The sequence below is a fragment of the Grus americana genome, chromosome 15 (genome assembly GCF_028858705.1).
Source record: "Grus americana isolate bGruAme1 chromosome 15, bGruAme1.mat, whole genome shotgun sequence".
NCBI lineage: Eukaryota > Metazoa > Chordata > Aves > Gruiformes > Gruidae > Grus > Grus americana.
In genome coordinates, this window is record NC_072866.1 from 16,616,722 (window position 1) to 16,633,184 (window position 16,463).

Sequence of the window (16,463 nt, forward strand, 5' to 3'; positions counted from 1 at the left end):
TGCCGGTGCAGAAGGGAGCAGGCCCAGTGCGCCTCAGCCGCTCCCCTCACACACACACCGCAGCCCCGAGAAGCCCCGCCGCGCTCAGCCGAGGGCAGCGGTGCCACCGGGCAAGGGGCCGAGTCCCGCCGCGGCTCCTCGCCTGAGGGGCGAGCGCGGCCCCGGCCACCGGAGCCCGGCGCTGCGGGAGGGCGGTTGCGGGCGCCCCCTGCGGGCGAGGCGCCCCGGGGAAGGCGGCCCCAGCGGGGAGCCTCGCCCCCGCCCCGCCAGCGGCCCCGGCTCTCCGGCGGCTGCCGCCTCACAACTCGCCGGCTCCGTAACGCCCGGAAACGGCAGCACCGACGCGGGACGCTGGCTTCTTCCCCCACGCAGACATGAACGGGCTCAGGGCCGCCATGGGGCCGCCGGGCTGGCGGCCAGGCAGCAGCAGCAGCAGCGGCGGCAGTGGTAAGAGCGTGGGGGAGGCAGGTACCGAGCACCGCGGGGCGCAGACGGGAAGGGAGCACCCACCGGCGGGCAGCCGGCTCCGGCAGGTGGCGAGGGGAGGGAGGGAAGGAAGGACCGAGGGAGCGGCGCTGCCCCCGCCTCGCCTCCCTCAGCGCTGCAGGGTCCCGGGGTGCGGCCGCGACGGGGCTGCCGGCGGGGTGCCATGTTATGGCGAACCCCGCTCCGCATCCCCTATGCTTCCTCCCTCTCGCAGAGGTCTTTCTTCCTGAGGAGACGCGTCCCGCCGCACCTGTGGATTTCCTGCAGGAACTGCCCAGCTACCAGTTGGCGCTGAGGCGCCGTGGCGCCGCCGGGGGCACCCAGGAGCGGCGGGCGGCCCCCCAGGGCTCGGTGAGGCTCCGTGGAGCTGAGGCCCGGGGGCCGGAGCAAGAGCTGCCTGTTCTCCCAGCGAGAGAGCACCCCTTAACCATCGCGGAGAAGAGAAGGCTAAGGTTAATCTTCACACGTTTTTTCCTTTTAAAAAAAAAACCCAAACCAATTACCTTTTCCTAAACACAACAGAGGTACGATTGAAGGCTGAAGCAGAATTGGGTTCCCCTGTATGTGTTTCATCCTGTGGTGTGTGGTTTTGACAAGAAGTTGCCCAGGTTCTCGTGCCAAAATGCGTCAGGCTCCTTGTGGCCCCTCCGCTGCGGGAGCGTGGCCGGGGGCTCTTGGCTGGTGGGAGGGAGTAGCTGACTGGGGGGAGTTGTAGGTTGAGTTGGAAGAAATGAGTCAAAACTGGGAATTAACCTGCAGCAGCCAAACGCGTTTCTCACTGGCTTCCTTTTTGTGTTCCTTTGTTTGTTTTGTTGTTTGTTTGCCTCATTGTTTTGTGCTTTTAAGGGTCACTGTGGATTATCTGTCATCAGCAACTTCCTTCTGTTGTGCGAGTGCTGCTCTTCTTGAGTCTGCTCAGCAGTTGTTCCAAAAGACATTGCACTCTCTGGTGTGGCTCAATACAGGTGGAAAGAAGTTTTGCAGGACCTTTTATTTTTTTCCATATCCCTTTTTAAATTGATCTTTGCTGTGAGCTGTAAGCAGTTCCTGCCCCTCTGGTGGTAACCCAAGCAGGGAGGGGATCGCAAAGGATGTGCTTTGGCACGCCTGTATTTCTGTGCTTGTTGTCTCATGTCTTGCTGCTGGGCTAAGCTGCTTTGGGGAGAAAGGGTACAGTATGTGGTTTTGCATTGTCAGGGAACTGCTTCACCTTTAAATCAAGTATTTTGTGGTTATGAACCAGGAGAGTGCTGAAAGTACAACTAATGTCTGGTTACTCGCTTGCAAGAGCAGTGGGAAACGAGTTACAGCCTGACCCTGGAATTAAGTTTAACCCTACAGCCTGTACACAAGGAACAGAAGATCTGGGTCATGGTAAAGGAAAGTGCTTGATATATTGAATTTTTATTTGAAGTTGGGTATCTAAAGCTCAGTCCTTCAAGAAAAAGGAACTGCGGTCTTGTGGCCATGGTGCGTTTTAGGAACGGAGTTGGGATGTCCCAAGCTTGTTTACACGTTTTAGCGCTGAGAGATTCTGGTGGGGCTTCTTGGCACTTCTGCGGATCAGTAATCTGTGTGTATTGTGCAGCAGCTGCCAACACAAAATGCTTGATAGAAACGTCCTGAAAGCTGAACACTCAACTTCTGTAACACAAATGAATATGCAGCCCACGCCTTTATTTAAAATGCAGACCAAACACGGGCCAGATAGTTCTCCAAAGTGTCTCTTTAAAACAGCACATGCTGCAGCCTGTAGTTACCACAAAATGAAATCTTCTGAGAGTAGCTGTATTTGCACTTAAAGATTAGGTCACCTGCTTGCCTGTTCAATTGTTGCATACAGGGTTTAATTCAGCTTCCTGCCAAGGTGCTAATTTTGCTTTCAGCTGAGAAGGATGTGGGAACTTTGTTCACATACAGCACACGCGGCAGTGGCGTGGCATATGCGCTTACATAGGGTTGTGTACAAAGTCTTTTAAAATTGAAACCTTTGTCTTCTACTCTAGCACGGTGTCCTCAGGGGTGCTTAACTGCTGCCCTTCTTCAGTGGCATCAGAGGCTGGAACAACATTCTCTGCATACAAGTCAGTCTTCAAGCTATGTGTCTGGGAAGTTTTGTCTGTTTTTTAGGTTTCTTAAAGGAAAAAATGAAATGCAAACTCTGAGCCACTCAGAATTCTCCTTGATGCTGTCGCTGGCCATGCAGCAATTTTTAAAATGCAAATGTATGCATATAGCATGAAAATCTGTAAGTGAGACGTAATTAAAAATTATAGACAGTTTGTGGCACATCCTCAATGTTTGCAGCTTATTATTAGAACAGTACATTCCCACGCATGTCGGCAAAGAAATACTTTCTCAAATTCATTGAGTTGGCACTTTGCAGCGAATTTTTCAAAATGCTATAAAATCTGAATAATTAAAAATGACTACTTTTAATAACATTTGTTTTCTGTTATGTACTGGAATGTGATAGAAAAGTTAAAGTTATAAAATCTAAAATTCATATGAAAAATTTAAGCCTCTTTATAGCTCTCTATATTTTTAACTTTTTTCCCCACAACATATTTTGAGATCTGTGAATTTTCTACAAAAAAAGAATAATTTTCTATTTTGAACAGCTGCATTTATAACATTAAAAGAAAGAGGAAAGCTAAATATTTTAGAGGGGTTTTTTTAAGAGCCTCTTGGTGAAGATGCTCTGGTCAGAAATTTTGAGGCAAGAATCTTCTCTTCCTTTTCCAGCCATCTGTAAATATGAAATAATTCTGGCCACATCCCTGAGATCCCACCAGGAAGTTCGGCTACATGATTTTTTTGTGTTGTGCTATTGTCAATTGGATTTTTATTTTTTTTTCCTCCAAGAGAGGCAAGTGTTTTCTGTGAGAGGACTTGCTCTATTTGAATTAAGTTGATGTCACAGTTATCAGGAGGAACGGATGGGGACAGCTAGCCTGCATTACTCCAACTTGTAGCACTGTGCTATCCGTCTGAAGGCTACAAGCAGCTCCATTGTGCTCGGCCCTGTCACGTGTAGTGAAAAAGTATTTCTTGTGCTCAGTAACTGTATTTCTTGATTTTTAGGGACTCTCGGCAGGCTGATATAAAATATTTACCTGGATTGAAGCAGTGGAAAATAACTAGCAGTAAATCAATGAAAAAAGTTCTCAATGGTGTCAAGGAGTGGTCATCTTACCTGGAGCTTTGGAGACATGATATTCACAGCATAGAAGGTATTTATTATCTGATGTTGATTTCTGTTCTTGGAAGTTGCTTCTGTTGTTGGTAGTTTTACACATGTGAGCATAGTTTCAGATATAACTGTATCTGTTTAAGAAGTTACCTGCTTCCCTTATTATTGCTGATGTAAAATCCATGATAGGGTAGAGGGAAATATATTGGAGAAAATGATTTAAAAGTCACATTTCCATTGCAGTTATATTGCTAAAAGCCTGAAGTACTTAAAACTAGCCTTGGTACTGTTTCTTTAGCTAACTCAATGTAAGTGAAATTATAATCTGCTCATTCTGTATTTTCAGTGATTTTTATCATCTTAATTATTGGCACATGTTTCTTTTATTCCCAGGGAAATTTGGTACCGGCGTCCAGTCCTACTTCTCCTTCCTCCGTTTTCTGGTCCTGCTGAATTTTGTAATTTTTATCCTGATGTTCAGTTTTGTTACCCTTCCCACTGTCATTTCTACATATGGAATATTCAACAGTAGCTTTGTTAAAATTTCTCCAAAGAACATAGGTAAACATCTTCTCTGTGTACTGCTGTTGTTTGTAAGATTCCCCCTTTTCATCAGCTTCTCCTCTACCTCTCAGGACAAAGAAATGCTTTTTTCGTAAGAACTTGCCATGTTTGAATTAACTTGATCTTGCAGTTTAATGGGCATTACCATTTGAGTGACTTTTCCTGCCTTTCTTTTGACAGAGCCTTACTGCACAGTTTATAACCCTAGTGGTAATAAGGGACTTGTTTACTTCTATACTTACCTCAAAGATTTGCTCAGTGGCACTGTAAGTAAGCAGATGGTTTTTATTAAGTTTCTGTCTCTCGCATAACATGTAAAACATGAAAACATTTTACTTGGGGAATGAAGTTTTGATAATTTTGAAAAATGATAAGGCATATGCACCACTGGGGTAAAATTAGCCTTGAACCTTGATCTGTGAGAAAGGGAGTTTTCAAACTGACTTTTACTGAGCATCCCCAAGTCCCAATTGGCCATGTGCTGCAGCCTGCGCCTCTCCTCCCCAGCTGCTGAACGGTACGTATTCTGGAGCACACTGCCTATTGTGCTCTCTGTGTAGGGTCCCAGTGTCCTTGTCACAAAGCTCTTTGATAGGAGAGCGGGAGGATTTTAAGCACGTAGTGTCTGCATTGCATTACAGTTTGGTAGAGGCAATGGCAGAATTTCGAAGCTACAGACTGTTGTAGCTTGCTGGGGGCCCCAATAGTAATGTTAAATTTACAAAATGATTGCTTAATGCCAGGTTGAATTTAACGGGGCAGTTGCTGCTACTTTTAGAAACTCTCTTTAAACTTCATGTTTTCATAGGGTTTCCTTGAAGTCACAAGTTTGTTTTATGGCTATTACACGGTAGATGCTGCATGGGTCACTGTCCTGAGGTACAACTTGCCACTAGCATATCTGCTGGCTACGTTTGCCTACCTTGCATTAAGTCTCCTCTGGGTAGTAAAAAGGTAAAGATGTTGGTATAGTTTTATTTACTCCTACCTTATTGGACAGTTTATGTTGCATTCTTGCTTGTAGGGAACATGCTGCATTCTAGAACTGGTTTATATGGAAATGGAGAATCTTTTGCTCGAAGATGCCATGCCACATTAGCCTTTGTGTTTGGGAAACTGAGCCAGCAAAATAAATAAAAATAAATAGATTTGAATTATTAGTTTTTCATATGTACGCATACATATAAATAAAAGACCCTCAAGTATACAGTAGTTGTTGGAGGATTTTCTTTTGGGTTCTTTTTGTTTGTTTGCTTTTTCCGCCATCTCTGTTTCCTGAGCCACCTCTTTGCAGTGTCAGGGAAGCAGCGGATGAGGCGAGAAGGTGTGACTGTGGCTTAGTGCAGAGGGAAGTAACCTGTGTCAGTCATGGCTTCAGCTGACTTGGCTCATTGCAGAGCTCACGCTGAGAGCTTCCTTGAGACTTGCTGATACAAAGCAAATGCATCTGTTTGCTCATGGGGAGGTCGTTTAGTCTTTGATGAGCCACGTTGCTTGAGGTGTGGGTTTTTGTTTCATTTTCTGTGGATAAAATATGTCTTTTCACGAATGATGTAAACTTGCGTTTTTCTCTAGGTCTGTGGGAGGATTTAAGCAGAACTTGGTGCACAGTGAAGATCAATTTCAGAGTTACTGTAACAAAATCTTTGCAGGCTGGGACTTCTGCATTACAGATCCAAATGCAGCACGGCTAAAACATCGCAGCTTGCTATATGAGCTCCAAGTGAGTAACTTTCACTTTTCTATGATTACGGTTTCATGTAGCTTAGATGGCTAAAAAGAGAGGTGTGTGATTCTGCAGATACTGGAATAAGGATAAGAAGGATTGAAGTAGTTTTTATTGGGGGAAGGGCAGCCCACATCCTCTTGCATGCTTTCTAGGTAGCTAGAGTTGTGGTGCAATGTGAGAAGGATTGGCACTGAGCTTGATGGCCCTTCCCCCCTGCACTGGGAACTGAAGCCAACCTGTTAGCTGCTTGTCTTATCTGCCTCTTCCTCACACTCCAGTCCTGCTTCCTGTGTTAGTTTCTACGTAATCCAACAGGAAAAGCTATCCCTGCTGTGGGCAAAACCCTCCTACTGTCAGGAATCAGTTTGAGTATACTGGATTATAAGTCTGCAATGTGGTAGGCAGTTGTTTGGGGAGGTATAACATTCAGATGGTACTCTTCATACAAATTGAGAGCATTGTGGCAGTAAGAAGGTACTGAAAGTTTTTTTGCTGGGTGTCTTTATGACACACATGCACATACAAAACACTGATGCAGCTAATAGATTTCCCAAATCATAAAGCTCTCTGAAAACAGAGTCTGAAAGGCTTTTCTGGTGAAACCAGTACCTTCTTTTTATTGTCTGTATAATTGGAAGCAGAGATTTGTGTAGTGAAACAATTACCTTTGAAAAGATACTTCCACTTCAAACCACAAAGCAGTAATTACAGATTTCATAAATTACAGTGAGTTGCTTTCTGCTCTAGTAAAATTCACAGTCATCTTTTTTCATCATATAACCAAAGCCTCCTTCACTTACCACATTTTGCCTCTAGAACTCACACCTTAGGAAATCCTGCTCATTAATATTACTGTTTGATGGAAGTAAGTCCTCAGAAAATACCTGGGTGATCTGTGGGTTTGCCCAGGTTAAATTGCCTTCACAGGCAACACTGTATTTTCACATCAGCTCAGGTGGAACATACCAAGTTTACGTGACAAGCTCCTCACGACTGTTCTTCTTTCTCTCTGTGCTGTCCCCCAATTTTCCTTCACAAGGAGGAGGAGAAGGAACTACGAGCCATAGCGGTGAGGACTGGTTACTTACCTGCAGAAGTAAGGAAATAAGTGGGCTGATTTACCCACTTCAGTGTTTAGTAGCAAGCTGTCTGAGATCACTGTCTCAATAAACAGACAAGTTGTCTTTCTGTGCTCAAGGAGATACGTTACTGATGCAGTACTGTGGCAAGTGTTGTATGCTGCACCAGAAAACTACACATCCTTTTTCCTTTGTTTGTAGACAGACTTGGAAGAAGAAAGACTGAAGCAAAAAATAGCTGACAGGACAAAAGAAGAAAAGCTACGCATCTACTCTCTGAGAATATTTATAAATATAATTGTCTTTGCAGTTCTATCAGGATGTTTCTACTCTATTTTTAGAGCAACTGACTTCTCTCAAGAAAACTCCAATGTAAGTATCAGCCATGACATTAGAACAATCGGAGCTGATGATTACAGCAAGAGGAACTATTGTGAAAGAGTCAAGTATCTTAATATAGCATCTTTCATGCAAGGGATCTGAAAATCCATTCTACAGACATAGGATTTTTTTAGTAGAATGAGAAGGATCAAGAAACATGTGCAAAAAAGACCCCAGTGATGTCTCCCTTTGATACAGAGGCTCCAGTGTCACCTGCCTTGGAGCTAATGCAGCTGACAGGAAAAGCAGCCCTCCCTTCCCTTCCCGTGTAACTGTCCTCACCTCGCCGTGATCTGCTAGCACAAGTGCTTGTGTGTCTGGGCAGTGAACTGGCTCAGGGAACTGATCCGGTTCAAACAAACTTCATAGTGATCAGTTTCTTGATATGGTTCGCTGCTCAACTGCAAAATGAGCAGGAAGGGAAGGGGAGAGCAAAGATTATGATCTGTACTGTGGCTTGAGTTGCAGCTGTGTGGGGAAACAGGAAGACTTTGAACAGGGAGTGCTTTGCGGAAGAAAAGGTTCTTGCATCAGTAGTGGAAAGAATCAGGTTGAGTGGGGTTGTTCACCCCTGGCAGGACAAGCAGATGGGGAGAGCAATTCAGAAGCAGAACAGCAAGAGCAGACAACAGTTTCAATGGTTTCACAACAGTAATTGACTTGTCTGAAGGACCCCAGGGTTGACTTAGTCTGAGATGAATGGAGGCCGCACTTTTTTTCTCCCCTCTGTTCATTGATGATGGGATGGGCATTGGCTGTGTATGGGGAAAGTTGACTCGTGGTGGACCTAACTCTGAACTTCGGTAAACTGCCAGGATTGCAGAGAGAGAAACCTGAAACAGGGACTTAAAGAAGTGTTTGTGACGGAGGTATTGTTTGAGGGCAGAGAAAGAGGATAGCATGACACTGAACAACTTGAACAGCAGCATTACTTGCTGCAGGCTTTATGTGTAAGGATTGATACCTTGACCTTGCCTACATGAGTAGGTAGAGGAACTCGTTAAGATGGTAAGAAAGTCAGGGGAGCTGCTTGGCACCAGTGAGAATACCTTGAAAAGTGTCTGTGCTTTGGCATAGGCATAAAAGCTGGTAGCCTTAGTGCTGGGTGAGGCAACAGAGTCAGACACAAGCCTTGGTGCAAGGAGCCTCTTCAAACAGAAGCTTTGAGGAAGTGCTAAAATAGTCATACCTGGAGGTGGGGAGAGTTACTGCTTGAAGGGAGCAGGAGAAAGCAAGGGTAAGCAGCAGCAAACTGCAGAGAGAGCAAGCAGTGGTCAGGCTTGTGGTTCCAAATGTAGGTGGGAGATGAAGACAGAGTAAAAAGATGCTACCTGGATCCTGGACAAGAGAGGCTGGTGGGTAGCTGGAGAGAGCACGATGTCAGGAAGGTGTGTTTCTCTGAGTATTATCTTTCTCTCATCTCTTCTTGTACAGGATATCAGCAATATGAACTTCCAGGCTAATCTCTTAGTGCAGTATTTGCCTTCCATTGTGATCACATTGGCCAACTTCATTGCTCCTCAGATCTTCTGGTTTCTGATCAGATTTGAAGATTATTCACCAGCCTATGAAATCAGGCTGACATTGATGAGGTAAAGACATTTTTATTGTGGCCTTGGATGTTTCAACAACTTGTTCTCAGTAGGTTAGAAGTATTATAAGCATTCAAATCTGAAGAAGCAGAGAGGTTGGACTCTGCACTGGGGAGCCTGGGCACTGGAAGCTAAGCAGGCATTGTTTGGTATGTGTTTAGTTGGAAACTAATTTTAAATCTGAAAACAGCCTCCTGTATTGATGATAGTACAGTGCAGTCATTTGAGCGTCCAAGTTTCTGTCTCAGTCCCATTTAGCTGTGTGATCTGGACATCTTCAACAACCTGAATAAATAGTCAGTAGGGAAGTTGTTGCTGCAGAGCTGTGGATTCATGCCGCTTTGCGTGCAGCAGTTCTTTGAATGAGCAAATGTGTGTGTACAGCCATGACTGAAGCAAGGCTTTGCTCAAGGCAGAAGTGAAAAGTTCTAGGGTAAAAGATACTTCAGTGTGAGAGCATGAAGAACTAGCCTTTGGCAGCCTAAGGCAGTAAGGTCTGGATTGAAGCATCTGAACTCTGTCAAGCCCCTGTGCTTTGTATTTGCAATTTGGCTAAGTGCCTCTGGAGGCCTGAAGCCACCTGAGAGGGAAATGCTGCACACAGAGGTGTCACCTGGCCACTCAAACCGGACTTGAGAGAATTGTGGCCCATTGCAGGGTCAAGATCTGCAGCTGAAACGACTGACCTAGAAACAATACTGAGAAAAGAAACAAGGGACTGTAGCCTAAAGCAGGGAAGGCGAAAAGCAATTTAACTTCCTACTAAGAAAATAAATGTGTTTATTAATTATCTAGTTGGTTATTCCATTAAAGCCCTGTACAACCCTTTTGTGTTTCAAGCCTTCCTTGGACTCCTGTGCAAGTTGAGCCAGGTGTTGGAGGGGCTCTTTTTTTTTTGGCAGGTTTGGAATTGGGTTTTGCCTTTCTTCCAGGTGTGTCTTTGTTCGGTTGGCCAATATCGGTGTTCTCTTGTTCTCGCTCTGGAGTTCGATCTCCTGTACCACTGACGAGTGTAAGGCCTGTGGATACAATTACAAACTCCATCCAGTAAGCAGATTTATCTTGGTCTTTAATCATCTGAACTTGTGAATGAAGATTTGTTTTCCATGAGATTTCCTTGTCTAGAGGTATCCAGAATCAGACCTGGAGTTGCTGTTCATGTTATACCTGGTGCTGATTCTTACTGCTCAGTGCACACCAGTACAGTTCTTACATACATCTTTTGTTTGTCTGAAACTCTGATTAGAATTAGTCCAGCGGCAGATTATCGTTTAGCATAGACTCTCTGACTACCATGAGGATTGTTTGAGGTAGCGCTGTTTTGGAGACAATTGTGTTACCACCTTTTGCTCCAATAAGACAAATGGTCTTTCCTCAAAAAAAACCCCAAAACAGCAAACAAAATCCAACAAAACAAGCAAACAGCTTGGCGTGGAAGCTCTGAATCACTTAAATGTTTTAGAAATGGGAGTTAATACAATTTGAACTTTATGGTGTTAACTGACTGAGAGGTTTGTTGCTTTACTAATTGACAGATTTGTTTTTCACTTGTTATTTTGACTACTAATCTTGGTTTTACTGATTTGTTTTTGTAGTGCTGGGAATCTGATGTTGGGCAAGAAATGTATAAACTGATGATATTTGATTTTATTATAATTATTGCTGTGACCCTGTTTCTGGACTTTCCTAGAAAGTAAGTATCTCTGCCTTTTGACCATGCTTTTGCAAATGACGTATGAAACACGTTTTCTTTTTTCTCTTAATTTTCTATATTTCTAAGCAGATTACCAGTTTTAAAATAAAACATAAACATATTTCTGGTGGTTTGAGCACTTGTGAGCTATTCAGCTGACTTGTGTAGTTTTTGATATTTGAGTCTTTTTTTTTTTTTTCTTCAGACATTTTTCTGTTATGTTATCTAATGCTTGAATGCTAAATATCTGTGTGTTCCATATGTGTTAGAACTCACTTAAGCTCTATAACTTCAATTTAGAACTAATGATATTTTTTGGGTTTAGGTTGTTAGTTACTCATTGCTCTTGGAAGTTAGTTCAGTGGTGTGGATTGCCGGAATTTGGAATTTCTGACAATGTCCTGGAAATCATTTATGGGCAGACTATCTGCTGGATTGGAACCTTCTTTTCACCACTTCTCCCTGCAATAGCAACTATAAAATACTTCATCATCTTTTACATTAAAAAGGTAATGACAGTGTGTGGTAAACACACACAATTGAGCGCATCTCTGTGGGTTTTGTAGTATAGGTATGCAGTTGATTTGAAACAAACAAAAACCCCTAAAACCACCCAAGGATGCAGTCTACTGGAAATGAGGTAATGGTATGCCATTTTCTGTAGGTTTTTCGATTTTAAGAGAAGGTAGAATTTTGCTTTGAAATCAAGCAAACCAACAGTTCAATAACTACCTCATCAATTATTTGTCTGGGTTTTTTAATGAAACCTTTTTATGTAATAAAGCTAGTTTATAACACTTTTCTGCAATACTCTATTCACTAGCAGCACAGCTTGGAACTTGGACAATGTTTTGCCAAGCTGCTAAAAATTTGGAAGCAAAATGGGTAATCCAAGCTGGATTGGAGGTTCAAGATGTAATTTCTGCATATCAGAAGCATTGCTCTATGACCGCACGGCTCCTCCTGTGCCACAAATTCTTAGTGATATTTTAGATCTTGCAAGAGGGGATGTATCCAGCAAGGGTGTGATAGAACAGAGCTAAAGGCTGTGCCATGGATCACACACCAAATGACTTTGTCATTTGACTCTTTGCAAGTGCACAAGGCCCTCTGGATCAAATCCTTACCCAAAATAGGAGACATTGACTTAGACTAGAATGTAAAGTGTTCTTGTCTTAGCCCTTTTCAGTGCATGTACATCAAAGGCAGGGTGGTTATGTAGTAGCGGGTAGCAGATTTGAGCATGGAAAATGGAGTTGGTGAGGAAAGTGTACTTGGACATATGTATATAGTTGTACTGGTAACTGTCTTCCTCATTTTCCCTCTTCAGATCAGTTTGATACACACATGTAAACCTGCAGCTAGGCCTATCAGAGCATCAAGTTCCAATTTTTTCTTCTTGGTGGTGCTGTTGATTGGGCTCGTCTTGGCTTTTATTCCGTTGGGAATGAGCATAGCACAGTAAGTTCCATTTTAACTTCCATGAAGTTGACATTTGCTCTAAGGTTGTCAGTTCCCTAGAAACAGACATGCAGCTTTGGAATGAGAAATTGGAATAAAATATATTGTGTATAATAAATCAAATTATTACTTAACTACAGTTTTAAAGGCAAAGGACATTTTCACCCCATCAGCAAAATGGTGCTAGGCTTGTGTTGGATTACTTTATCTTTACATTTTGGTGTAGCAACTCCTTTCTGTTCTGCTTCTTTGACAGTATCCCCTCCTCCAAGGCATGCGGGCCCTTCAGGAATTTTAACACTTCATGGGCAGTTGTTCCAGATACAATACTGGAGTTTCCAGTGAGTCTGCAGCAGGTCCTTCATGGCTTAGCGTCAGAAGCCTTTGCAGTGCCTTTTTTTGTGGTCATCTGGTGAGTACTGCGGAGACCTGATTCAGTCATGCAGCTGCATGCCTCATTTCCTTCCTTACTGAACTGATACCAAATGATTATTAGACCAGATTTTCTATCTGCAGTCAAAAGTCCATGTGAATCCCCAGCTTTTATATCTTTGCCCGTTTATTCACACTCATTAGCCTTATTCCATTTCCTCTTGCATGTCCCACACTTGTCTTTCTCAAAAGTGTTAGTTGTGAATCATTCTGCAAATTGGTATTGCAAGCCCTGTGATCACAAACTTTGGTTAAAACAAACCAGCATACACACACACACCCTGCCCCCCAACCAGTCATTCTGTAAGATAAAATTCAGTATGGAATCACAGAATTTTTATGGCTGGAGGTCACCTCTGGAGATCATCTGATCCAACCCTCCTCTTCATAGCAGGGTCAAGTAGAGCAGGTGCTCAGGAATAGTGTCCAGATGGGCTTTGAGTATCTCCGGAGGTGGAGACTCCACAACCTCTCTGGGCAACCTGCTCCAGTTCTTGGTCACTCTTGCAGTAAAGCTTTATTTTTCTTATGTTTAGATGGAATTTTTTTCATTTCAGTTTAACTCAGCTGTTTTTAGATCTTGGAGCGTTGTTACTTGACACTTTCCACAAGTTCTACACTTGAGAAACCATGCAGTTTATTTCAGACCCCACTCAGCCCTTTCTTCCCTAACACACATTTATGTGTGCTCCTGAACTGAACCTATTATTGCATCCACAGGAAATAGCAAGTCCTCTTTTTTGGTTTGGGATTTTGGCTTGTGTAAGAGGTGGAGGATGAAACTTGCACTGCTACCCTACTACTTATTATTGGGAAAGAAAATACATGATTTATGTAGACATTTGTGCCATTCCAGTTCTTGCTACTTTGTCATTTAATGCAGTGTGGATAATGCGGGTCACAGATTACATCTGGAATGTGTGCTATAAGGAATGGCTGCAATACCGATCTGTGGCTGCTTAGCGTAGTGAGAAACCCCAATGGGCAAAGAGTTACTCCAGTGAAGCCTCATTAAACTTAATTTCTGAGGAGCAATGCCCCATACATACACTTGGAGCAGGGCAGGAACTGACAGTCTAGGGAGAGCTGTCAGAACACAACCTGTAATGTCTGGAAGTGGCCCTTCCTCTCCGTCCTCTGGCACCGTCCCTGCCTGCTGACAGCACAAATACCTCAGCAGATGCGTTTGAGCAGAGCTGTGCCCAACCCACCCCAGCTGTATATTGATTTTTTAAATTTCTTTTTTTCTTCAGCAGCTTTTCTTCTGAAGCAAATGCACAAACCAACAATTCCTCTGGCCCATAGCAGCCTTTTCCTGACTAATTCTGTTTCGCGTGATGCTAACGCTTAATGTTGGTTTGTTGTTTGCAGCCTTATTATGTTCTATCTTATTGCCTTGGCTGGAGCGCACAAACAAGTGGTTGAGCAGCTGAGGGAACAACTGGTTCTGGTAAGATGTGACCCACTGTCTTTTCTGTACCCCTGACGTTTTCCGTGTTGTGTCAGGAATCAGGCATGCAGAGGAACAACAGTTTGCGTAGTCATCTGGAGCCTTGGTGTTTGAACTGGCAGTGAAGAATTACACAAGAAAAATAACCAAAGCACTAAAGCATTTTTCAGTCCAATTGGTTTTCTTGGCTATCGGCTGCAACTGCAGGAAAGTCCGGTGGTATCAGGCGACACATGCGTGGGATATGTCTCTGAGAAGGGGTGTGCCCGTTCTTCATCTGCTGCCTTGCTTAAATCCACCCATCTGCATGCTTTCTCCTGCCAAACAAGAACCTGAATTTTGTGCCTCCTGTCCCCTCCACCTCCCCTCTTACCCAACCCCCACCTCTTTTTTCCTTCTCCGCTCCCACAAACAGGCACCCACGTCCCTACCCTTCCCTCCAGACGTGATGCAGTAGGAACACAGGCCTGGTCCTGTTCTGAGTGCAGGAACAGGTACTGGGGGGGGCAGCCGGTCACCACTAACGAGTCCTGTGGAGAACAGTGCCACTGCAGACATGCTTCTTTGCGGCCATCAAAAGCTGCTGCCGTGCACCAGTTTGATAGTGCTCGTATACTGCGGTCTGTCACTCTGCCATAGTCAGAATCTTGCTTCACTAGTAGGACTTCTCACTTTCTTAGAAAATAACCCATTTCTTGGTATGTGCTGCTTTTAGATACTGCATCTAACAACCCGTCCTTAGAAAAACACTGTGCTGGGGAGAGAGTTGTGAGTGGGAAAGCCTTACTGTTCTTTCAAGGGTTCCCAAATCAGTTAGGAATTCTGAAAATCCTTGCGTGCTTTTTATTTTTGTTTGTTCACTGTTGTTAGGCTTCTTGGAAGTAGGGTTTTAAGTTTTTAGGTGTGTGAGATGTTTTTACTGGGCTCAAGACAGAACTGTTAGTATGTGGCCTAACATGAGATAAATGAAGTCAAGACTATTGTAAAATACGTAAAATGGTTCGGGCAGTCAAGAGCGTGCTGGGAACCGCTAATTAGAGTACAATGTGGTGAGCACACCTATTTATTTCTAACAAAGAAATCAGCTGTTTATGGATAACTTGTACTAGTCCTGTTCATCTAGCACGCACTTTTTATTCTGTCTTTCCAGGAGAGCCGTGACAAGCTATTCCTCATCAGAAAGATAACAGAAGCTCAGAGGCATCCCTGAAAACCAGAAAAAGCCAGAAGAACTTGACTTCCTGAAACTCCCAGAACCGCTAGATAAGAGTAGAAGCATCTGCAGCACCTAAAAACTGAGCAGCTGACTGGCACTGTGGTCTGTCGTGGACGCTTATGGGCTTCATGTTGACAACACTAGTGGGCCTTAAAGTTTCCAAGACTGGAAGTTTAGCTAATTTATACCATGTCAGACCTGTCCAAAAAATTGTGTGGTAGGACACTTTATTGCTGCTACAATTTCAGGGTTGTTGGGGTTTAATTCCCTATTTTTTTCAGAGGTTTGGGGTAAAATAATCAGAACTGAAACTCTGTTTAAGAACTTTGTACTGTTTTTACAAATTATGCTTTAAGAATCAGGAGGGAAGGGAAAGGTGTGGTTTTTTACATGGTTCCAACTCACTTCTCTTTTAAAACCAAAGCAAAAGAGAGACGTACGTCAGTATTTTGAAATAGCGCATAGGAGAAGGAAATACGGCATGGGTTTGAAATCAATTCTCTAATTATTTTTAGAGAAGAAGCTTTGGTATTTATTTTGCTCTGAACTAGCAGGTGCAGTTAAACACTGGATAACTTCAGAGAAGCTCTGAATAAGCTCTGGGAGCAGGAGACGCAGCTAGTCGGGTCACCGCGCGGCGCACGCCTGTCGCAGGGAAAGCAGCTCTGGGGCTGCTTAAGCATGTTAAGGCATTATTACCTGTGGTTTAGTCTTGTACAGACATCATGACTACTGTTCTCTTTCTTCTAAAATGTGAATATTTGAGAGTCGAGTTGTAGTTTGGAAACAGCATTCAGAAACTTGCGTGTCAGTACACTTGAAATTCATGCTTCTTCTCTCTTAACGAAGTGATGGAGCTGTGTGACTCGGAGCGGACAGTGTTTTGAAGTAGACTGCTGTTTCCTTCATTTAAAGGTTGTGCTTAAGGACTTTATGTGCAGAATTGTGTTCGTTACTTGAAATTTGCCAGTAGCGCTCTGTTAGTTCACGTGTGCGAGTGTTATTTTCATATAAGGTTTTCGAATGTTTTCTGTCTTCATTTTAAAGAAATTAACATTCAATACATGATTTTATTTTTTTTTTTAACACAGTGTTTGATAGTTTTAAATTGGTTTGCTTTGCGCGGCCCCGGCCGGGCCTAAGGCCCCTCAGCTCTCCCGCCCGCCGCGGCCCCGTTCCCATGGCAG

The 16,463-nt window shown here is 43.7% G+C and overlaps 2 protein-coding genes across 3 annotated transcripts in view; one reads left to right on the plus strand and one right to left on the minus strand.

Moving 5' to 3' along the window:
- Positions 1-2,482, minus strand: part of TMC5 (transmembrane channel like 5) — a 32,245-nt gene extending 29,763 nt beyond the window's left edge. The window contains exon 1 of the mRNA XM_054842497.1: positions 990-2,482. The gene's annotated coding sequence lies outside the window, so the exon portion shown is untranslated. The remainder of the gene's footprint in view (positions 1-989) is intronic.
- TMC7 (transmembrane channel like 7) lies at positions 247-16,360 on the plus strand. Of its 2 annotated transcripts, XM_054842501.1 has the most exons (17): positions 247-447; positions 701-938; positions 2,493-2,570; positions 3,571-3,719; positions 4,073-4,240; positions 4,424-4,509; positions 5,052-5,197; positions 5,819-5,966; positions 7,253-7,423; positions 8,867-9,024; positions 9,957-10,071; positions 10,620-10,717; positions 11,043-11,226; positions 12,048-12,178; positions 12,435-12,590; positions 13,982-14,060; positions 15,211-16,360. In XM_054842501.1, the coding sequence occupies exons 1-17, from the start codon at positions 375-377 to the stop codon at positions 15,268-15,270; spliced, it is 2,238 nt and encodes a 745-aa protein (XP_054698476.1). In that variant the 5' UTR covers positions 247-374; the 3' UTR covers positions 15,271-16,360. The 2 variants fall into 2 exon arrangements, with proteins under 2 accessions (XP_054698476.1, XP_054698477.1); XM_054842502.1 differs by lacking the exon at positions 2,493-2,570 and having other exon boundaries at positions 249-447.
- Positions 16,361-16,463: the final 103 nt, after the last annotated feature.